The following is a 25,500-nucleotide window of genomic DNA, read 5'->3' as shown; positions in this document are numbered from 1 at the left end:
ATATATCACTGAAAACATCGGTCGGCAGACTGCAGCCATGAGCTAAATCTGGTGGGCCACAATTTTGTGTAAATAAAGTTTTACTAGAACACTGCCACCCTCAGTATACCTACGGCTGCTCTCTCACTACGATAGCAAACCTGCAACAGGTACCATAAGGCCTGCAAAATCTAATCTGCCCCTTCTGGAAAGAGTTTGCTGACACTTGACTTAGGTTTAGCCACCCAAAAACCTGAAAAGTACAAGCAAATACTATTATTAATAAAAATATGACCAAAGAAATACATGAATACATCAGTGCCTTCCAATATGCAACACAGTTTACAGAGTTTGGTATTTCACGGTATACTCATCAACACTGCACAGAAAGTAGGGCACAGGAGAATAGCAGACAATTTCTATAGTAAAGTACTACAGAAATTTACTCCTAAAACTTTTCAGTTGTGTTTATATAAAGTGAAACAAATTGTGTTCACATTTTTATAGAAGGAATTCACTCTAAAGTAAAACCTCACACATGCACTAAAAACCATGTGTGTTTGAGTGTGTGCATGTACGTGTGTATGTATGTTGCAGGTGCACTACAAATGCAGTGAAGTGGTGTATGTCACCTACAGGGTCAGGATACTCATGGTTAATTTCAATCAAACTTTTTGAAGCAATAGCTGGAGATTGCCCTTCATCTTAAATACTGACTGGCCCTGTTTCTCTTCTTTAGTCCCCCCTGCAAATTTATTTGTTATTAATGCTTATGCATTTTCCAATAGTACGATGGCTGTTGGACACAGAAAATTCAACTTTAGTAGCACCAGTAGCTAAATGTCAACTTAATTTTGGACTCTTCCAACATTTCTTAGGCTGTGTCTGGCTTAACAAACATTGCGTAACTTTCTTTTCTCACTTTTACCTCCTACGGTGTCCTTATCATCATAAAGCTACTCATTTATTTCCCTTCACATAAGCATCTACTTAGGGCAAAACTTTCAGAATAGAACTCTGAAGTTTTTGCACATGAAAATCAGAATTCAATAACTTAAGAATGAAAAGTGACCTAAAATTTACATATGATACCTTATAATTAACTGACTGCATTACAATGGTCATGATATGCCTTCAAATAATTTCCTTTAAATAAACCCAAAGCTGGAGGGAGTGCACTAATGTAGGTATCTTCAGGCAAGACTTTTTCTAAAATTTCTTTCACAAAACACACTAAAATGACTTCACCAGCACCTTTATAAAGGTTTAGAGTCACCCAATTACTTTTCTGAGTTATTAAAAACAGAAAGTGTGTCCTCAAAATGCCTTGGGATTTTGTTCATTACTACAGTTAAAAGTTCCAGTTCACGGTGAACATAGACATTAATAAGACAAATAAGAAGAGTAACCCAATTTTCCTATTTAAAGTGAAACCCTGAGGACTTCTTTCCCTTTTCTAGTAGCCAAAGTATCATTGAGTGAATAGAACCAAAAAGGGCTGTTTTAATTAAGTGTTATAAAGCTGACAAAAGGTCATGAAACACTTTGGCACTAGAAAAATGAAAAACTACTATTATTAGATGATCTTTAAGCTGTGGAATTTAACAACCCACGTACATGGAATTAATAAATTCCAAGTCAAATTTTGAAATAAAACATCTGAATTTTTTTCTCACAATTCACCATAAAAAAATTCTTAACCATTTTCATTACCGTAAAAATGACTTTAGAAGATGGTGGCATGAGTAGAGCAGTGGAAATCTCCTCCAAAAATCATATATATTTTTGAAAATACAACAAATACAACTATTCCTAAAAGAGAGACCAGAAGACACAGGACAACAGCCAGACTACATCTACAACTGCGAGAACCCAGCACCTCGGGTAGGGTGTAAGATACAAGCCGCGGTCTGGCAGGACCCAAGCACCCCTCACCCCAGCTCCCCAGTGGGAGGAGAGGAGTCAGAGCGGGGAGGGAGAGGGAGCCAAGGACTGCTAAACAACCAGCCCTAGCCATTCACACCAGAGCACAGACACACAGTGCGTGGTGTGCTGGATGCGAGGGAAACAGGACAGGAAGACCTGTGAGCGGGTCCCTGCAGCCGGCACCCCTGGAACAAAGGAAAGCGAGTGCTTTTTGGAAGTCTTAAAGGGACAGGGACCCCACCACTGGACGGAAGCGTCCCGGGACACAGCCCAGTGGCTGGGAATCCCAGGGAACTCCGGGCACCCTAACCCCCTGGGCAGCAGTGCAGCTCGGAGGCCCCTCACAGCGATAATCAGCCTCCCGCCTGTTTCCCCTCTGACACGGCTCCACCATATTGGAGCAGCGGGCTGAGGTCGGCCACGACCATACCAACCGCGGAACTTAACTCCACAGCGGCCGGCAAGAATCAGAGGCTCGGTCTGCACGCAGCTGCCCAGTACAAGCTGCTAGAGGTCGCTCTTCTCCCAGGAGAGAAAGGCCACAAACCAGCAAAAAGGGACGTTCTCCCAGCCGACACACGCGCCATCTTCCAGCAACTACCTCTATCGCCATGAAAAGGCAGAATTTGATACAGACCAGAATAACCTAGACAGTCTCCCCTGAGAAGGAATCTGGGGAGACAGACCTAACCAATCTCCCTGGAAAAGAATTCAAAATAAAGGTCATAACCATGCTGACAGAGCTGCAGAGAAATATGCAAGAGCTAAGGGATGATGTCCGGAGGGAGATTACAGAAATGAAACAATCTCTGGAAGGATTTATAACCAGAATGGATAAGATGCAAGAGGCCATTGATGGAATAGAAGCCAGAGACCAGGAACGCATAGAAGCTGATGCAGGGAGAGACAAAAGGATCTCCAGGAATGAAACAATATTAAGAGAACTGTATGACCAATCCAAGAGGAACAATATCCGTGTTATAGGGGTACCAGAAGAAGAAGAGAGAGATAAAGGGACAGAAAGTGTCTTTGAAGAAATAATGGCTGAAAACTTCCCCAAACTAGGGGAGGAAATAATCGATCAGACCACGGAAGTACACAGAACTCCCAACAGAAGGGCCCCAAAAAGGACAACACCAAGACACATAATCATTAAAATGGCAAAGAGCAACGACAAGGACAGAGTTCTAAAGGCAGCTAGAGAAGAGGGAAAAGGTCACCTACAAAAGAAAATCCATCAGGCTATCATCAGACTTCTCAACAGAAACCTTACAGGCCAGAAGACAATGGCATGATATATTTAATGCAATGAAACAGAAGGGCCTTGAACCAAGAATACTGTATCCAGCACAGTTATCATTTAAATATGAAGGAGGGATTAAACAATCCCCAGACAAGCAAAAGTTGAGGGAATTTGCCTCCCACAAACCACCTCTACAGGGTGTTTTACAGGGACTGCTCTAGATGGGAGCACTCCTCAGACTAAATAGATGTCACCAGAGAAAATAAAATCACAGCAAAGAAAGCAGACCAACCAAATACTCACTGAAGGCAAAAAATAAAATCAAAGACCCGCAAAAGCAGTTAAAGGAAACACAAAAGAGCACAAAATAAAACAACCAACATATAAAGAATGGAGGAGGAGGAATAAGAAGGGAGAGAAATAAAGAATCACCAGACAGTGTTTATAACACCTCAATAAGCGACTCAAGTTAGACAGTAAGATACTAAGAAAGCTAACCTTGATCCTTTGGTAACCACGAATCTAAAGCCTGCAATGGCAATCAGTACATATCTTGCAATAATCACCCTAAATGTAAATTCACTGAATGCACCAATCAAAAGACACAGAGTAATAGAATGGATATAAAAGCAAGGCCCATCTATATGCTGCTTACAAGAGACTCACCTCAAACCCAAAGACATGCACAGACTAAAACTCTAGGGATGGAAAAAGATATTTCATGCAAACAACAGGGAGAAAAAAGCAGGTGTTGCAGTACTTGTATCAGACAAGGACAGAGTTTTAAAGGCAGCTATAGAGAGGTAAAGGGTCACCTACAAAAGAAAGCCCATCAGGCTACCATCAGACTTCTCAACAGAAACCTTACAGGCCAGAAGAGAATGGCCTGATATATTTAATGCAATGAAAGAGAAGGGCCTTGAACCAAGAATACTGTATCCAGCACAATTATCATTTAAATATGAAGGAGGGATTAAACAATTCCCAGACAAGTAAAAGTTGATGGAATTTGCCTTCCACAAACTACCTCTACAGGGTATTTTAGTGGCAAGAGAAATTTAGTGCTACAGTTTTCCTTAAGCTAATATGATGCTAAAGTCTACCTCTAAAACAATGTTTAAGTCACGTATTAGCTGCTATATTACACAACTCACCTATTTTCCCTTCAACTCTACTGCGGAGGCCGATTAAGACTAAAATAGTATGAACCACAACTCTATGATCTGGAAATGACAGTCTCTATTACTCATCTCATGGAACCTTATATTTAGTAGACAAATGACACAGATTAGTCCTAAATCCTACCTGGTTTCATCAGAGTTCTTTCAGATAGCATAAACGGAGAGTACTATTATATTATCCTTATTTTATTTATATATACACACGCACATATACATATATAATCTCATATATTATTCTTCATACTGAGAACCAGGTACAACGAGTATAGCTATTTCTCATTCTTTGGACTCCAAAACTGTATCAACTGTATTACATAAATCACTTTCTTCCTCTGTTTTGTCACTTCTGGTGCTTTGACCCTCAACTGTTTTGTTTCAGGTACACTACCAAGATCCAGAAGGAGCTGAGCACGCTTAGAAACAGACTAAACATCTATGAACGGCAACGTTACTCTAGAAATAGTTCAAAAGTTTTTTTCAGAAGTACACAAACCCCAATAAAACCAGAAATCAGAAGCAAAACCACGATTATTTACGACAATTCATTGAAATCATGTACAAAGCTTCTATCCAATAAAAGACAGTCAAGCTACTTGGGAGGAACCAAAGTTCGAAACATTCAATAGTTTGAATAGGGGGCAGAACCCATGTGGCAAAATGACTTACAGTCTTTCCAGACCCTGTTTGCGCACAAGCTATCAAATCTCGTCCTGCCAGGGTAACAGGAATACCGTATTCCTGCACAGGAGTAAGCTTAGAATAACCAGCTTTAGCAATGTTGTCATTCAGTGTCTGACAGAGATTCGCTTCGTTAAAAGTCTAAAAAAAAAAGCAGTGATTAAATTCCATACATCATAAACATATTCCATCTGAATTAGTTTCAGGTTTTTGCTAATTACACTTTACACACCAAAGTTACTTTACCAATAGGCCCTCACTCACAAGTAATATCCAGAGCCTGTATATTATTACTTGGTACAATTAAGGAGTGTTCCCTATGGACAGTGGATCTAGAAGCACTTTTTTCTGCCCGCTTAGAACCTGTGAGATACAAATAACTCTGATCAGTGACGATCACTCATTACCAACAGGGGACTGTAGGCTCCGGCACTTAGAAAATCAGACCCTAGGACATAACTTTGTCACATACTCAGAAATCCCAGGACAAGTGCCCTTTTAGTAAATTTAAATCAAGTTCTCATCCTGGTTTGGGGAGGTAGGGATGTACCTTCTCTTTCAACATAGCAATTAATTCTACTGTAGATGGCAGACATGGCTCTAACTTTCCAAGCTGGCATTAGATACTAAAGATGACATTTTTGTATTCTTTAATATTAGCTTAAAGTACCATATGCCTGAAAACCAAAGTCGGCTACATAGTCAATACAGAAATACTTAATGCACTGACCAGAATCGGTGGTGGCGCATTGCGTCCGGATACCTCTGCAAGAATACAATCGTATTTGTCAAAGTTTCTCCCTGGTTGATAATGTGCAAACATGGAGTCCTCATCCTCAGGTGGAGGAGGTGGTATATAGGTTACTTTTGGTCCTCGGAATTTAAATAAAAAACAACATACATTATAAGAACGAGAAGAAAAATAAGAGGAAAAACAGAAACCTGACAAAGTCCAATTTTTAATACAGTAGAACTTTCCTTGCTTACCATTAAAGTTGTTTTTACTTAAAATTTTAAAAAGTTAACTCTGCCTTTAAGTACTCTGCACAGAAAATAATTTTCGTAATAAAAATCATAGATACTGTATTTTCTTTATTCCTTATATCAAATCAAATAACTATCTCACCAGAAAAGACATATTGTTTTCATACAAGGATTTATACATATGGATATATCCCGGTTTTTAACGTTTGCACAGTCTCCCATTTTACGGTTATATTAATTAAACAGTTATTTACTCAGGAATTATAGGCAATTTTCAGGTTTTATTTATTATAAATGGGAGCTTCAGTGAATACCCCTCATACATGTACATCTACAGTATGGAATTCCTCTACTGCAATTGCTGGATTGAAGAGAGTTAAGTAACTCTCAAAAACAGGCTGTGAATCTGTATACTCCTCAGAGTATATTACAGCAGAAACAGCTACCTTTAACTTCAAACATTAAACTTGGCTTACAGTAAGTTTAATCACTTAAAGGTAAACCAAGTGAGGACGCACCTCGTCGACTTCCTCCGCTCCCTCTGCTTTGGTAAGTGTCACCGTGACTTGTAAAGCATTGTTTTGCAGAATATTAAGAGAAAACACAGCTCCTCCCCCAGCACATAAACCATATAGCGATTTCTCTTCAAATATTGTGTAATTACTCAGGATTCCTAGTCCCTTCATCCACCCATCTCTTAATTCTACATTTGACTTAAACCTTTTCCTCATTTGAATGTTTTGTTTAAAGACTTCCTTTTTTAGAGCAATTTCAGGCTCACAGAAAACTTGAGGCGAAGGTACAAAACTTTCCCATATACCTCCTGCCCCAACACCTGCACAGCCTCCTCCACTACCAACATCCCCCGCCACGGTAGTCCACTGGCTAGAACTGATGAGCCTACACTCACCACGCATCATCACCCAGAGTCCATCGTTTACATTAGGTCTTCCTCTTGGTATTGTACATTCTATGGATGTGGGCAAACTGATAATGACATGTGTCTGTCATTATGGTACCATACAAAGTATTTTTACTGCCCTAAGTCTCCATGCTGCACCCATTCATCCCTCCCCTGGCAACCTCTGATCTTTCTTTACCCTTCTCCATTGCTGTGGCTTTTCCAGAATGTCATATAGTTGGAGTTATACTGCCTGTAGCCTTTGCAGATGGGCTTCTTTCACTTAGTAATCGGAAATTAAGGTTCCTCCATATCTTTTCACAGCTTGATAGCTCCTATCTTTTTAATGCTGAGTAACATTCTATTATTTGGATATATCACACTTTATCCACGTTTGTACACATTTCATCAATCGTTTGTTTTTTCATTGTCTCCTCAAAAACTCTTTGTTTGAAACCAGCGCAAACCTCATTTTCCTTCCTCCAATTAAAATTATGATTTATACCCCAAATTAACTGGTAGATGAAAGAGAAGAAATAATGAACACTGTACAAATTATATAACATAGGCAAAATAGTTCATGCGTTTTTGCCTACAGATACGAAAAGGAGAGAAAATCAGGAGCCAATCTAATATACTTAAATATATTTTAGGTTTACTAATCCTAGAGCTAAAAGCATATACAAATGATGAATATTCAGTAATAAATTCGATTTCTCACCTGCACCACTTAATGCTGGTCTTGTAGAACCAAAAATGCCACCAGTGCACTGTGTCCCCTCATATTGTTCATGTTCACTATCTAGATCCATAAACACCAAAATTAGATTATGTTACTTTTAGAAAGTTTTTAAATCATAAAGTAAAGAGAAGAAATCAAGTTGTGGTATCTGAAGTTAAATATTCGGGGTAAAATAGTGTAATTAAAAGAAATCACAATGAGTATTTTTCCAAGTACTGCAATTACAAAAAGAAATAATTCTCACTGTAATTCAACAATGTTTATTACAAGTCTGTAACAAAATGCATCACATAAGAAGAATCAGTTAACTTATTCTAAAACAGGAATACATCTAAATATTAAACATTCCCTTAAGTATAATATTATAATGTCTCTAATGTTTGTAGTAGCAAACAAACCCGCACTTGAAGCTCTTAGCACAATTAGATGATCCAGATCATTAATGCTTCTTACTTATTAATGTGCAGGCTTAAAAAACAAAATGAGAAAAAGCAGGAACGTGTCAAAATACAAAATTCACATTTGTATCAACTGTCTCTAAACAAGAAATTCAGGTTTCCAAATATCAAATGAAACACTACATATCAACACATTTAGTTTCTAATGAATAAAAATATCTAGAAATAAAATTCTTCCAAGAATAACATCTAAAAAATTCAAGAATAACTGCTACATATGCCTAAAACTACCAACTGGCCCTAGCTTGTGACGTCCCATTAAAGAAACAAATGGTCATATGTATTTTCAAATTTAATTTGAGGTTCTATATAATATTTGATTGCATTATAATAAAACATAGTGCAGAATATTTTCAGCCTTTTAGTATCAAATCTAAAAATGCACTGTAGAGAGTATCTTGCTATGCCGTTATCCAGTCAAATCGAGGGCTGGGTTCTTCTAAAAGTAAAAAATCTCAGGCCTAGGAAAATAACCTTTTAACACTAATGAGCTCAGAAAAAAGCTTCCTGTTCTGCCTTTTCTCCAAAAATACAAAACAAAAAAGAGGTCCTTCTCACCCTAATTTCTGAGGCTTTTACATTATTCCCATCACAATTGTTGGAAATCAATAATCAAAAACACATTAAGCAGCAACTCTGTGAAGCAACTATCTTTAACCAACCAATCTAATCAATTTAACTATTTTCTACTATCTTATCTTTTACCATAGTAAAAAAGCCGAAAGAATACCACCATTCAAAAAAATGATGAACTCATCGCAAAGTCTACAGTGCTTTGAGTTGTATGAGATGCAGCTTTGCAGTAAAGAGCCATAAAAGCCTCTAGTCATTCCACTATTCAACAGTTGAGAAGACAAAGATACTTACCTCCGTTCCCCAAACTCCTCCCAGAGGCAAATCCCCATGTCATGAAATGATCTCCTTGAAAACGTCCAACATCCATTTCTAAACATAGCAAATAACATTTTGAAGCAAATCAAAATAACAGTATCTTGATGGTATGCAAACTTTAAACCTTTTCAATGTGCCACCCACATGGCAAATGAGAAATGCTACACAACAATAAGAAAAACAAATAGTTCTAGTAGAAAAATGGGCTGTAAGAATAGGTACTTCGCCAGAAGAAAAATAAATGACTAAATTTCACTCATAGGTAAAGAAACTGGAAACCAAAAGAAGGAATGGCTTTATTGAACACTGGACTGGTAGGAAAACAGTTTTCAGTTTGCTAATACCAAGAATAGTCAGGATACAGGACAACAAGCACAAATCATACACTACCTTGAAGCTATAAACTGGATCAATCTCAGCACAAAAAAAAGGACACACAGATCAATGGAACAGAGTAGAGAGCCCAGAAATAAATCCAAACTTACATAGTCAATTAATCTATAAGAAAGGAGGCAAGGTATATATACAACGTTTCCCTGTCAGACAATATCATCAAACTGGACAGCCAACTACATGCAAAAGAAAGAAGAACACCACTTTCTTACACCGTACACACAAATTAACTCAAAATGGATTAAAGACCTAGACATAAGACCTGAAAATATAAAACTCCTAAAAAAAGGCCTACACAGGGAACTGTGGAAAATGGCATTAGCAGTTATTTTTTTGTGGTGGGGGAGGTTTGTCTCCCCAGGGAAGGGAAAACAAAAGCAAAAATAATCAAGTGGGCCTACAACAAACTGAAAAGGTTTTGCAAAGGAAACCATTAACCAAATGAAAAGGCAACCTACTGAATGGGAGAAGATGTATGTGAATGAAACATTCAATAAAGGGCTAATATCCAAAATGTATAAACACACACAAAAACATCTGATTAAACAATGGGCAGAGAACCTGAATAGACATTTTCCCGAAGAAGACACAGAGATGGCCAACAGACACATGAAAAGATGCTCAACATCACTCATCATCAGAAAAATGCAAATCAAAGCCATAATGAGATAACACTTCCCATCAGTCACATGGCTAGTATTCAAAACGTAACAAATAACAACTGTTGGCGATGATGAGGAGAAAAGGGAGCCCTGCGATCTGTTGGTGGGAATGCAAACTGGTGCGGCCACTATGGAGAGCAGAATGGAGGGTTACCAAAAATGACAAATGAATTACCATATGATCCACTAATTCTACTTCCTGGTATTTACCTAGAGAAACTGGAAACACTGATTCAGAAAGATATATGTATCTCTATGCCAACTGTAGCTTACTGGCAATAGCCAAGATACTGAAGCAACCTAAGAGTCCAACAATAGATGAATGGATAAAGATATGGCATATATACACAAAGGAATATTAGTCATAAAAAAAGAATGAAATCTTGCTATTTGCTGATGCAGTGGATGGATTTAGAGGGTGTTATGCTAAGTGAAATAACACAAAGACAGACAAATACCATACGATTTTATTTACATGTGGAATCTAAGAAAACAAATGAACAAAAAACAGAAACAGACTAGTAATAAATACAGAGCACAAACTGTTGGTTGCCAGAGGGGTGGAGGCAGAGGGAAGGGAGGAGTAGGGAGAGGCACAAACACGTACCAACTTCCAGTTCTTTAAAAGAAAGAAAAAAAGAAGCTGGATCTTGATCCCAACTTAGAAGAATATATAGTTTTTGAGGATACTCATACGAATTTCTCCTCTGGATGTACTCAGATAGTAACAAAGATACACGTAAAGAGGTTGCTGTAAGCACTCTTTGTAATAGCAAAAAAAATGATCAAAGGAGAATAAGTAAACTACAGTATCCATAAAATAACTGTGGATTTTCACAAAAGTATACAGCATCCAACATTAAAGAACTGACATTCTTCAACGACAGACAGAATGTCCATAAAAACTACGTGAAAGACCACAATGCAAGTTCAAATTTCAAAAATCAATCATCAAAAACACAAAATTCTCTAATCGAAATAATTCAGTTGAATTAGAAGTCATTAAATACAAAAAATTCTTATTTAAAAATCCTCTTACATTTGGAAATGCACATTTACAATATTTCATATAATGCATGGATCAAAGAAAAAAATTACAATGGAACTTGAGAAATACTCAGAATTCTCTGACAAAAATGTTCCTTATCAGCACTAAGATTTTTATACTGGAAAATAAAAACTCAAAATTAATGAGCTGAACAGTCATCTCAACTACTAAGAATGTTAGAAAAAGAACAAAATTAACCACACCAAAGGAAGGAAAAAAGAAAAGAGCAAAAATTGATCAAATGGGAAACAAAATGAAGAGGCTCCACAAAGGCAAAATCTGGTTCTTTGAAGAGAACAATAAAGACTTGCCCGAGTGACAAATCACGAGGAGAGTGATCAAGGGAGGGGGAAAAAAAGAACAGAAAAGACACAAATGAATAGTATTAGGAATGAAAAAAAGGAAAAGGAAATGACCTCCAAATCTATGGGAGCTGCTGTTAAATCGGTATAAAGCATCAGTTATATAAGACAAAAAAGTTCTACAACTCTGCTGAAAAACAATGTGCTGCTTGTGGTCAACAATAATACTGTACTGTACGCTTAAAGTTAAGAGGATAGATCTCACGTTACGTGCTTAGTACTAGAGTAAAAACAAAATTACCAGGAACAACTGTAATCCATGAAAATTAAAACTCAAAATTAGTGGAAATGTCCCAAGAAAATTAAGTCAAAACTGATTCAAGAAGCAATAAACACAAACCAAACCAAATTGTCCTCTAGAAATTGAATCAGTACTTAAATCTCTGCATCATGCCTAGATACAGTTTTGCAAGTGAGTTCTTCCAAACAGTCAAAGAACTAATCATTCCAGCATCATACAGCTCTTCCAGGAAATTGGCAGTGGAATTACTCCCAACTCATTCCACAAGGCCAACATAACTTTGATGTGACAAGGACAGACAAAAACCTCTCTTCCTTACAAGTGGATATAAAATCTCAAAAACAAATATCAGCAAACAAAACCCAACAGTAAAGCTGAATGCATGAAACATTATGACCAAGTTGGGTTTATTCCAGTATGCAAAACACTATAACATCAGAACATACTTAAAAAAGGTAATTAACATTAACATTAAAAAGAAAAAACTATCTCCATAAATAAAAGTATATGATATAATTCAACACCATTCATAACTCAGAAACACACAAGCTAGGAAAGAAAGGAATATTCATCACACCTTTGTTCAGAACAGCAAAAATGAAAACTCGAATGTGCATCAAGAAGAGAATAAAAATATGTGGTACAGTTGCACAACAGAGTCCTATTTATATTGTGTTCTATATCATGTAGTATTATATACATCATACATGTGTGGTATATTTGCACACTAGAGTATGATTAACAACTGGCAACATCATAAGCTTTAGTAACAATACTGAATAAAAGATTCGAATTGCAGAACAAAGATTATTAAGGTGTCATTTTTATAAAACTCAAAGAAGCAAACTTAAATACGGTGTTTGGGAGGATATACATATGTGATAAAGCTTTACAAAGGAAGGGAAAGAAACAATGCAAGATGGGGACTGGACAGGACAGGTTAAGAGTACATAAGCTATCTAACAGTATTAGTAATGTTCTTAGAATGGGTGTGGTTCACAATATTTACAAAGCTTTATAATTTGTGCATGTGACGTTTTTAAATATAGTAGGTATTTCCTTTTATAAAAATGTCTTCAGTAAACGTTCCACAATAAAACCACGAGACAACAATTATTCTTTGAATTCTTAACTCTTACTAGTTGCCACATATTTAACAGGGTAAGAAAACCCTCCAAAAATAAAAAATGCTAAAAAGTATTTAAGTCACATATCCCTCTCTTCTATATGGTCCTCCTCCCGCTAGATTCTCACATCATAACTCATACCAGTTTCCTTCCCCCTCGATCAGGCTAGACATTTCATCAAGTAACCTAAAGCATGCTGACTTCTAGGCGGCAGAAATCAGGTTACACTGAAATGCTCTCAGATCACGGAAAGCCCAAAACCAACTTGGATAGAGTGAAGGTTCCTGTAGCCAGAATTCTCACCGAGCTGTAGCTGGCTAGCTCACTACACATATGCGGGCAATATATGTTGTTATTCACTCTACAGAATGAGCTCTGCCCAGTGCTCTGGGTGACACAGTGGCACAGCTGCAAGGCTGCAGGACAGAGGAGCAGAGGCTGGAGTGGTGGCAGTGCCACAAGGTTAGAGACTGAGGCGGCTGCGGGGGTAGGGAGGCCCAGAGGCAGAGACCGGCTTGCTGCATGCAGACTCCCTCTGAGTGGACGGGATTCCAGTGACTGACATGCCACCGTGGAAATAAAGTTGGGTATAACCCTTTCACCCCAAGAACTTTCTGCTGTCAATTCTTTGGTCACATTGAATCTATAGTGAACTTGTCCAGGGCTGAAACCCATTGGCAAGACACCAACTTGAGAAAGATCTATTCAAAATGTCATTGATCCAACGTATCGGTTTCACTATCGCCAAGGAGCCAAGCTTTTGGCAAACAGTAGAGAGGAAGGGGAAAGTGACATTACAAAGACAAGGACATTCCAGGCAAGGACACAGACAGAAAAATTAATACTTCTCCAAATGCTAGCTTCTAATGTGTGCAAGGCTCTCCCCCAATTTATGGCTACTGAAATTCCAAATTTCAGTGTTAAAATGAAATTAACACTTCAGTTCTTCAGTTCCACTAGTCCCATTTCAAGTGCTCCACCATCACATGCAGCTTGTAGCTACTAAGCAGCTAGATATTATTACCTTCATCATCCCTAGTAGCTGAAAGATGGAACGTTTATAAATCATCAATGTCTAGTCTTCCAAACAGAAGTTGTATAACCATAATAGTGATGTGCACAGAAATGATCTGACTATCTTGTTAAAGTATAGATTCTGATGGAGTAGATCTGAGTAGAGCATGAGGCTCCACATTCCCAAGACGTTCCCGGGTGACATCAATGCTTCTGGTCGGCCAGCTGCATTCCGAGTAATAAGATTTTCACACGGATGGTGCCTTGAAGGAAGACATGGGATGGTTCCCAGGGTCCTGCTAATGCTGTTTCATAATCTGGGTGCTAATGACAAGGATGTGTTCAGCTCAAGAAAATCCAGTGAGCTATACACTGATGATGTGTAGCCTACTCAGTTAAAAATACTGAATCTCTGTGTAGGGCACACTATGATTCAATTTGAAAATTCTAAAAAAAAAAAACCTGGCCTTAACAGTTCTGTAGACAAATACAACAAATAAATTTCTAACAGGTAATTTCCACGTTTCAGAGCTTATTTTTTAAAAAGATGAAGAGCCTAAGCCTAACAGAAAAATCAATATAAGACTGACATCCAGTTTCTTTTCTCATGTTATTCTCATTAATTCAAAATGGATATCTGTGTGTCTGGAAGAGGGTGCGGGAGTTAATTAGCAGGAAACAAAACAAGGTAATGACTAACTCTAGTAAAAAGGAAAGAGTGAAAAAGAAAGGAAATGTACCTATAATATATTGCATGCAATATTGGCTCATATGTAAATGATACATACACAGATGACATAAAAACTGAACATATATTTTTAGCCAGAAAGTGTGCTAGCTATTAGGAGTGTGAGAAGGGAAAAGAGCATTGAGTGGGGTGTGCAGGGAAAGGGGGAGGAGATAAAACATTCATGTTCCATACTAGGAAATCAAAATGATGAATGAGAAAGCGGAATAAATGTTTTCAATTATACACAATGAAGCTATGACTTGACATTTTAAAAGCAATGTGAAATTTTTTTCACAAATTTAGGACAGAATTAGATTATACCAGTTGACTTAGTAGGGCTTCCATGACTGTCATTAAAGAGAACTCAAGATTCAGTGTAACAGGATCCCATTTTTGTGAAACAGACAAAGAAAAGAAACAACTAATCTTTTATGATGATAAAAAGGGTGTGGAAGGGCAGGTCAGCAAAGAAAAAGCAAGACATTTATGATAAAAAGGAACATATATATAATATGCCCCGTGGAATATAATTATGTCCTAAGTAATATATGCAGAGATCTAAAAATCAGAGTCAACAGACTCTCAGTGACTAAATTCGGAGCGTAAGCTTTCAAATCATTTTATTTCTTTAAACCTCTACATTTAAGGGTTTTCTGTTAGCTTTGGGTTTGATATTTACATTATTGGCTTAGTATACATTCATTGGCCTGGTATGTATTTCTGTAATAAGAAAATCTATTTCCATGGAAAAAATTTTTAGTTAAAAAAGAGCTACACGCATAGAGAAGGCACATAGTGGATCTGTGGTATCTTACTACACTGATGGACAGTGACTGCATTGGGGTATGGGTGGGGACTTGATAATATGGTTAAATGTAGTAACCACATTGTTTTTTCATGTGAAACCTTCATAAGAGTGTATATCAATCATACCTTAATGAAAATAAGAAATAAATAAATAGATAGATAAATAAATCTAAGTCAATCAATCAATCAATCAATCAATAAAGCTACTGAAGAACTTGCTATCCAGAAGGAGGTAAGCAGGCAATCTACATTTTTCATTACCTGACTTCATTTCACTAGCCTGAACAGTCAGAGATGTAATGCTAAGCCTTGGCTCTTAGTTGGTGGCAATTTCAGTCTAGCTTCTTGAAGATTTCGCCACAAAACAATGTTATGCTTTAATATACTATAGACCTAAACTTTCATTCCTTTACAAAACTTGGCCTCTGACACCTCAAAGAACAAGGTTCATCCTGACACAGATAAACATGTTAAAAGGTATAGATTACTCTGACCCATATGTTTTAGTATTTCAGGTACACATGTGTGCATGTGGTTCACATGGTAGAACCTTTTACTGAGGGTTTTTAGCCTTTTACTGAGGTTTCAGCAGGAGCAACTTTTATGAACTTTTCAGAATCTTAATATTCCGTATTAAACCACTTCATTTAAGTGTTTATGAAAGTTCAATGTATCTTGACAATAGCAAAAGCATCTCTTGTAAACTTAACTTTTATCAAGAGAATTACTCTGAAATTAAGGTGAGCACGGGAATGAAATTTGCTTTAACCTAATGAACTCTATTCTCAAACCGCCCTTCACATTTAGAAACTACCTTCCACAGGTTTTTTCACTTTAAGACAGGCTTCAGTGAGCCAGCAGCTCCCTGGAGTATCAAACGTTTTATTTCATTCACTACCTTTGGATGAAGGAAATGATGAAACTACCTGGTGTACCAGGCCCTCTCTCTTGCACTAGAAAGACTTAATCGTAGTAGTGACTCAAATTCAGAGACTCGTAGTAAGTTCATCAGTAACTCAAATTTATAGAAAGTAGGATGGCGGCTTGCCAGGAGCTGGGGAGTGAAGAGAATGGACAGTTATTGTTTAACGGGTGTCAAGTTTCAGTTTGGGGAGATGAAGAAGTTCTACAGGTGGATGGTGTTGATGGTTACCCAACAATGTGAATGAACAACGCCAATGAACTGTACAGTCAAAAATGGTTAATAAATTTCAGGTGTACTTTGCCACAGCAAAAAGAAAAATGGAAAATATATAGTAGAACTAGCATTTCAGCCTGCTTTGGACTTCAACAAAATGGAAGACTAAGCCATGAGTTTAACTTCCTAGTCCAAGTCTTACCACCTGCACCCTTCTTCCCATCCACATCAACTCTATAAAATATTGAGGCAACCCAGTGGAAACAGGTGGGGGAAAACCAGTGGCTCCCTTATCCCGACTTGCTTCTCTTATTCTCCTAGGACATTTCCCAAATCAGTGTTCAGATCCCGAAGAAGTCATGAAATCTCGATGGTATGGCAGGTTTGGTAAAATAACAGGTATCCTGACAGGTCACCACCACTGCCTCATCAAACTTAGAGTTCAATCTCCTCCTCCCTTGTGTCAGGAACCCTAACATTTTGCCCTAGCAACCTGAAAGCCAAATGCGCAACATCCTAGCTGGGCAAACATGTTTACAGGAAACACACTAAATCAAATAACATAGTTTATAGTACTACACTCTCTCCACTGTACCTTTCTCTAGCTAGAAGTGGCCCCCATCTCTAAACATCCACGTCAGAATGAATTCTCACTAGGAAATTGTTTAAATAGCCTCTACAAGATGTCTACTACTCTGCTCATTAACTAGATGAAGCCTTAACCTAGAAAGGGTTCCACCGTTTTGGCTTAACACATACCTGGTGATGAGACTGGAGTCCTGTTAGAAGTGTCTCCATTTGCTCCACAAGAATATGTGTCCTGTAACAAGGAAGAAAATACCAGTATATCTTTGAATAGTGAGAATGGGTCGTCTAACTCACAAATACTAGAAAAATTTAACAACTGGGTTTTATTCAAAACAAAACAGGCCACTGAAGATCTTCTGGGTCACAAGATATTCCTTTATTAACATAACTAACTTTTAAATTAACACTCATTAACTTTAACATTGTATATACAGCTATTAATATATCACTGAAAACATCGGTCGGCAGACTGCAGCCATGAGCTAAATCTGGTGGGCCACAATTTTGTGTAAATAAAGTTTTACTAGAACACTGCCACCCTCAGTATACCTACGGCTGCTCTCTCACTACGATAGCAAACCTGCAACAGGTACCATAAGGCCTGCAAAATCTAATCTGCCCCTTCTGGAAAGAGTTTGCTGACACTTGACTTAGGTTTAGCCACCCAAAAACCTGAAAAGTACAAGCAAATACTATTATTAATAAAAATATGACCAAAGAAATACATGAATACATCAGTGCCTTCCAATATGCAACACAGTTTACAGAGTTTGGTATTTCACGGTATACTCATCAACACTGCACAGAAAGTAGGGCACAGGAGAATAGCAGACAATTTCTATAGTAAAGTACTACAGAAATTTACTCCTAAAACTTTTCAGTTGTGTTTATATAAAGTGAAACAAATTGTGTTCACATTTTTATAGAAGGAATTCACTCTAAAGTAAAACCTCACACATGCACTAAAAACCATGTGTGTTTGAGTGTGTGCATGTACGTGTGTATGTATGTGGCAGGTGCACTACAAATGCAGTGAAGTGGTGTATGTCACCTACAGGGTCAGGATACTCATGGTTAATTTCAATCAAACTTTTTGAAGCAATAGCTGGAGATTGCCCTTCATCTTAAATACTGACTGGCCCTGTTTCTCTTCTTTAGTCCCCCCTGCAAATTTATTTGTTATTAATGCTTATGCATTTTCCAATAGTACGATGGCTGTTGGACACAGAAAATTCAACTTTAGTAGCACCAGTAGCTAAATGTCAACTTAATTTTGGACTCTTCCAACATTTCTTAGGCTGTGTCTGCCTTAACAAACATTGCGTAACTTTCTTTTCTCACTTTTACCTCCTACGGTGTCCTTATCATCATAAAGCTACTCATTTATTTCCCTTCACATAAGCATCTACTTAGGGCAAAACTTTCAGAATAGAACTCTGAAGTTTTTGCACATGAAAATCAGAATTCAATAACTTAAGAATGAAAAGTGACCTAAAATTTACATATGATACCTTATAATTAACTGACTGCATTACAATGGTCATGATATGCCTTCAAATAATTTCCTTTAAATAAACCCAAAGCTGGAGGGAGTACACTAATGTAGGTATCTTCAGGCAAGACTTTTTCTAAAATTTCTTTCACAAAACACACTAAAATGACTTCACCAGCACCTTTATAAAGGTTTAGAGTCACCCAATTACTTTTCTGAGTTATTAAAAACAGAAAGTGTGTCCTCAAAATGCCTTGGGATTTTGTTCATTACTACAGTTAAAAGTTCCAGTTCACGGTGAACATAGACATTAATAAGACAAATAAGAAGAGTAACCCAATTTTCCTATTTAAAGTGAAACCCTGAGGACTTCTTTCCCTTTTCTAGTAGCCAAAGTATCATTGAGTGAATAGAACCAAAAAGGGCTGTTTTAATTAAGTGTTATAAAGCTGACAAAAGGTCATGAAACACTTTGGCACTAGAAAAATGAAAAACTACTATTATTAGATGATCTTTAAGCTGTGGAATTTAACAACCCACGTACATGGAATTAATAAATTCCAAGTCAAATTTTGAAATAAAACATCTGAATTTTTTTCTCACAATTCACCATAAAAAAATTCTTAACCATTTTCATTACCGTAAAAATGACTTTAGAAGATGGTGGCATGAGTAGAGCAGTGGAAATCTCCTCCAAAAATCATATATATTTTTGAAAATACAACAAATACAACTATTCCTAAAAGAGAGACCAGAAGACACAGGACAACAGCCAGACTACATCTACAACTGCGAGAACCCAGCACCTCGGGTAGGGTGTAAGATACAAGCCGCGGTCTGGCAGGACCCAAGCACCCCTCACCCCAGCTCCCCAGTGGGAGGAGAGGAGTCAGAGCGGGGAGGGAGAGGGAGCCAAGGACTGCTAAACAACCAGCCCTAGCCATTCACACCAGAGCACAGACACACAGTGCGTGGTGTGCTGGATGCGAGGGAAACAGGACAGGAAGACCTGTGAGCGGGTCCCTGCAGCCGGCACCCCTGGAACAAAGGAAAGCGAGTGCTTTTTGGAAGTCTTAAAGGGACAGGGACCCCACCACTGGACGGAAGCGTCCCGGGACACAGCCCAGTGGCTGGGAATCCCAGGGAACTCCGGGCACCCTAACCCCCTGGGCAGCAGTGCAGCTCGGAGGCCCCTCACAGCGATAATCAGCCTCCCGCCTGTTTCCCCTCTGACACGGCTCCACCATATTGGAGCAGCGGGCTGAGGTCGGCCACGACCATACCAACCGCGGAACTTAACTCCACAGCGGCCGGCAAGAATCAGAGGCTCGGTCTGCACGCAGCTGCCCAGTACAAGCTGCTAGAGGTCGCTCTTCTCCCAGGAGAGAAAGGCCACAAACCAGCAAAAAGGGACGTTCTCCCAGCCGACACACGCGCCATCTTCCAGCAACTACCTCTATCGCCATGAAAAGGCAGAATTTGATACAGACCAGAATAACCTAGACAGTCTCCCCTGAGAAGGAATCTGGGGAGACAGACCTAACCAATCTCCCTGGAAAAGAATTCAAAATAAAGGTCATAACCATGCTGACAGAGCTGCAGAGAAATATGCAAGAGCTAAGGGATGATGTCCGGAGGGAGATTACAGAAATGAAACAATCTCTGGAAGGATTTATAACCAGAATGGATAAGATGCAAGAGGCCATTGATGGAATAGAAGCCAGAGACCAGGAACGCATAGAAGCTGATGCAGGGAGAGACAAAAGGATCTCCAGGAATGAAACAATATTAAGAGAACTGTATGACCAATCCAAGAGGAACAATATCCGTGTTATAGGGGTACCAGAAGAAGAAGAGAGAGATAAAGGGACAGAAAGTGTCTTTGAAGAAATAATGGCTGAAAACTTCCCCAAACTAGGGGAGGAAATAATCGATCAGACCACGGAAGTACACAGAACTCCCAACAGAAGGGCCCCAAAAAGGACAACACCAAGACACATAATCATTAAAATGGCAAAGAGCAACGACAAGGACAGAGTTCTAAAGGCAGCTAGAGAAGAGGGAAAAGGTCACCTACAAAAGAAAATCCATCAGGCTATCATCAGACTTCTCAACAGAAACCTTACAGGCCAGAAGACAATGGCATGATATATTTAATGCAATGAAACAGAAGGGCCTTGAACCAAGAATACTGTATCCAGCACAGTTATCATTTAAATATGAAGGAGGGATTAAACAATCCCCAGACAAGCAAAAGTTGAGGGAATTTGCCTCCCACAAACCACCTCTACAGGGTGTTTTACAGGGACTGCTCTAGATGGGAGCACTCCTCAGACTAAATAGATGTCACCAGAGAAAATAAAATCACAGCAAAGAAAGCAGACCAACCAAATACTCACTGAAGGCAAAAAATAAAATCAAAGACCCGCAAAAGCAGTTAAAGGAAACACAAAAGAGCACAAAATAAAACAACCAACATATAAAGAATGGAGGAGGAGGAATAAGAAGGGAGAGAAATAAAGAATCACCAGACAGTGTTTATAACACCTCAATAAGCGACTCAAGTTAGACAGTAAGATACTAAGAAAGCTAACCTTGATCCTTTGGTAACCACGAATCTAAAGCCTGCAATGGCAATCAGTACATATCTTGCAATAATCACCCTAAATGTAAATTCACTGAATGCACCAATCAAAAGACACAGAGTAATAGAATGGATATAAAAGCAAGGCCCATCTATATGCTGCTTACAAGAGACTCACCTCAAACCCAAAGACATGCACAGACTAAAACTCTAGGGATGGAAAAAGATATTTCATGCAAACAACAGGGAGAAAAAAGCAGGTGTTGCAGTACTTGTATCAGACAAGGACAGAGTTTTAAAGGCAGCTATAGAGAGGTAAAGGGTCACCTACAAAAGAAAGCCCATCAGGCTACCATCAGACTTCTCAACAGAAACCTTACAGGCCAGAAGAGAATGGCCTGATATATTTAATGCAATGAAAGAGAAGGGCCTTGAACCAAGAATACTGTATCCAGCACAATTATCATTTAAATATGAAGGAGGGATTAAACAATTCCCAGACAAGTAAAAGTTGATGGAATTTGCCTTCCACAAACTACCTCTACAGGGTATTTTAGTGGCAAGAGAAATTTAGTGCTACAGTTTTCCTTAAGCTAATATGATGCTAAAGTCTACCTCTAAAACAATGTTTAAGTCACGTATTAGCTGCTATATTACACAACTCACCTATTTTCCCTTCAACTCTACTGCGGAGGCCGATTAAGACTAAAATAGTATGAACCACAACTCTATGATCTGGAAATGACAGTCTCTATTACTCATCTCATGGAACCTTATATTTAGTAGACAAATGACACAGATTAGTCCTAAATCCTACCTGGTTTCATCAGAGTTCTTTCAGATAGCATAAACGGAGAGTACTATTATATTATCCTTATTTTATTTATATATACACACGCACATATACATATATAATCTCATATATTATTCTTCATACTGAGAACCAGGTACAACGAGTATAGCTATTTCTCATTCTTTGGACTCCAAAACTGTATCAACTGTATTACATAAATCACTTTCTTCCTCTGTTTTGTCACTTCTGGTGCTTTGACCCTCAACTGTTTTGTTTCAGGTACACTACCAAGATCCAGAAGGAGCTGAGCACGCTTAGAAACAGACTAAACATCTATGAACGGCAACGTTACTCTAGAAATAGTTCAAAAGTTTTTTTCAGAAGTAGACAAACCCCAATAAAACCAGAAATCAGAAGCAAAACCACGATTATTTACGACAATTCATTGAAATCATGTACAAAGCTTCTATCCAATAAAAGACAGTCAAGCTACTTGGGAGGAACCAAAGTTCGAAACATTCAATAGTTTGAATAGGGGGCAGAACCCATGTGGCAAAATGACTTACAGTCTTTCCAGACCCTGTTTGCGCACAAGCTATCAAATCTCGTCCTGCCAGGGTAACAGGAATACCGTATTCCTGCACAGGAGTAAGCTTAGAATAACCAGCTTTAGCAATGTTGTCATTCAGTGTCTGACAGAGATTCGCTTCGTTAAAAGTCTAAAAAAAAAAGCAGTGATTAAATTCCATACATCATAAACATATTCCATCTGAATTAGTTTCAGGTTTTTGCTAATTACACTTTACACACCAAAGTTACTTTACCAATAGGCCCTCACTCACAAGTAATATCCAGAGCCTGTATATTATTACTTGGTACAATTAAGGAGTGTTCCCTATGGACAGTGGATCTAGAAGCACTTTTTTCTGCCCGCTTAGAACCTGTGAGATACAAATAACTCTGATCAGTGACGATCACTCATTACCAACAGGGGACTGTAGGCTCCGGCACTTAGAAAATCAGACCCTAGGACATAACTTTGTCACATACTCAGAAATCCCAGGACAAGTGCCCTTTTAGTAAATTTAAATAAAGTTCTCATCCTGGTTTGGGGAGGTAGGGATGTACCTTCTCTTTCAACATAGCAATTAATTCTACTGTAGATGGCAGACACGGCTCTAACTTTCCAAGCTGGCATTAGATACTAAAGATGACATTTTTGTATTCTTTAATATTAGCTTAAAGTACCATATGCCTGAAAACCAAAGTCGGCTACATAGTCAATACAGAAATACTTAATACACTGACCAGAATCGGTGGTGGCGCATTGCGTCCGGATACCTCTGCAAGAATACAATCGTATTTGTCAAAGTTTCTCCCTGGTTGATAATGTGCAAACATGGAGTCCTCATCCTCAGGTGGAGGAGGTGGTATATAGGTTACTTTTGGTCCTCGGAATTTAAATAAAAAACAACATACATTATAAGAACGAGAAGAAAAATAAGAGGAAAAACAGAAACCTGACAAAGTCCAATTTTTAATACAGTAGAACTTTCCTTGCTTACCATTAAAGTTGTTTTTACTTAAAATTTTAAAAAGTTAACTCTGCCTTTAAGTACTCTGCACAGAAAATAATTTTCGTAATAAAAATCATATATACTGTATTTTCTTTATTCCTTATATCAAATCAAATAACTATCTCACCAGAAAAGACATATTGTTTTCATACAAGGATTTATACATATGGATATATCCCGGTTTTTAACGTTTGCACAGTCTCCCATTTTACGGTTATATTAATTAAACAGTTATTTACTCAGGAATTATAGGCAATTTTCAGGTTTTATTTATTATAAATGGGAGCTTCAGTGAATACCCCTCATACATGTACATCTACAGTATGGAATTCCTCTACTGCAATTGCTGGATTGAAGAGAGTTAAGTAACTCTCAAAAACAGGCTGTGAATCTGTATACTCCTCAGAGTATATTACAGCAGAAACAGCTACCTTTAACTTCAAACATTAAACTTGGCTTACAGTAAGTTTAATCACTTAAAGGTAAACCAAGTGAGGACGCACCTCGTCGACTTCCTCCGCTCCCTCTGCTTTGGTAAGTGTCACCGTGACTTGTAAAGCATTGTTTTGCAGAATATTAAGAGAAAACACAGCTCCTCCCCCAGCACATAAACCATATAGCGATTTCTCTTCAAATATTGTGTAATTACTCAGGATTCCTAGTCCCTTCATCCACCCATCTCTTAATTCTACATTTGACTTAAACCTTTTCCTCATTTGAATGTTTTGTTTAAAGACTTCCTTTTTTAGAGCAATTTCAGGCTCACAGAAAACTTGAGGCAAAGGTACAAAACTTTCCCATATACCTCCTGCCCCAACACCTGCACAGCCTCCTCCACTACCAACATCCCCCGCCACGGTAGTCCACTGGCTAGAACTGATGAGCCTACACTCATCACGCATCATCACCCAGAGTCCATCGTTTACATTAGGTCTTCCTCTTGGTATTGTACATTCTATGGATGTGGGCAAACTGATAATGACATGTGTCTGTCATTATGGTACCATACAAAGTATTTTCACTGCCCTAAGTCTCCATGCTGCACCCATTCATCCCTCCCCTGGCAACCTCTGATCTTTCTTTACCCTTCTCCATTGCTGTGGCTTTTCCAGAATGTCATATAGTTGGAGTTATACTGCCTGTAGCCTTTGCAGATGGGCTTCTTTCACTTAGTAATAGGAAATTAAGGTTCCTCCATATCTTTTCACAGCTTGATAGCTCCTATCTTTTTAATGCTGAGTAACATTCTATTATTTGGATATATCACACTTTATCCACGTTTGTACACATTTCATCAATCGTTTGTTTTTTCATTGTCTCCTCAAAAACCCTTTGTTTGAAACCAGCGCAAACCTCATTTTCCTTCCTCCAATTAAAATTATGATTTGTACCCCAAATTAACTGGTAGATAAAAGAGAAGAAATAATGAACAGTGTACAAATTATATAACACAGGCAAAATTGTTCATGTGTTTTTGCCTACAGATACCAAAGGGAGAGAAAATCAGGAGCCAATCTAATATACTTAAATATATTTTAGGCGTACTAATCCTAGAGCTAAAAGCATATACAAATGATTAATATTCAGTAATAAATTTGATTTCTCACCTGCACCACTGAATGCTGGTCTTGTAGAACCAAAAACGCCACCAGTGGGCTGTGTCCCCTCATCTTGTTCATATTCACTATCTAGATTCATAAACACTAAAATTAGATAATGTTACTTTTACAAAGATTTTAAATCATAAAGTGAAGAGAAGAAATCAAGTTGTGGTATCTGAAGTTAAATATTCGGGGTAAAATAGTGTAATTAAAAGAAATCACAATGAGTATTTTTCCAAGTACTGCACAAAGAATTTCTGCACAAATTATTTACTTCAATTTCAAATTCGTACCTCAGTATTTTTACTTCATTGAGATTATTTTAGAAGAGAAGTTAAGGCCAATGCTATGTCAAAATAT

At 38.0% G+C, this 25,500-nt stretch overlaps 1 protein-coding gene across 1 annotated transcript in view; it reads right to left on the bottom strand.

Moving 5' to 3' along the window:
• LOC118969975 (probable ATP-dependent RNA helicase DDX4) overlaps positions 1 to 25,218 on the bottom strand; it is a 74,861-nt gene extending 49,643 nt beyond the window's left edge. The window contains 8 exon segments of the mRNA XM_073227433.1: positions 4,996 to 5,148; positions 5,738 to 5,880; positions 7,614 to 7,694; positions 8,960 to 9,037; positions 17,265 to 17,325; positions 22,529 to 22,681; positions 23,271 to 23,413; positions 25,147 to 25,218. Coding sequence (XP_073083534.1) covers positions 4,996 to 5,148; positions 5,738 to 5,880; positions 7,614 to 7,694; positions 8,960 to 9,037; positions 17,265 to 17,325; positions 22,529 to 22,681; positions 23,271 to 23,363 — 762 coding nt within the window. The 5' untranslated portion in view covers positions 23,364 to 23,413; positions 25,147 to 25,218.
• Positions 25,219 to 25,500: the final 282 nt, after the last annotated feature.

The sequence above is a fragment of the Manis javanica genome, chromosome X, assembly GCF_040802235.1.
Source record: "Manis javanica isolate MJ-LG chromosome X, MJ_LKY, whole genome shotgun sequence".
In the NCBI taxonomy this organism is placed as follows: Eukaryota; Metazoa; Chordata; class Mammalia; order Pholidota; family Manidae; genus Manis; species Manis javanica.
This window is presented reverse-complemented; position numbering and strand designations above follow the sequence as displayed.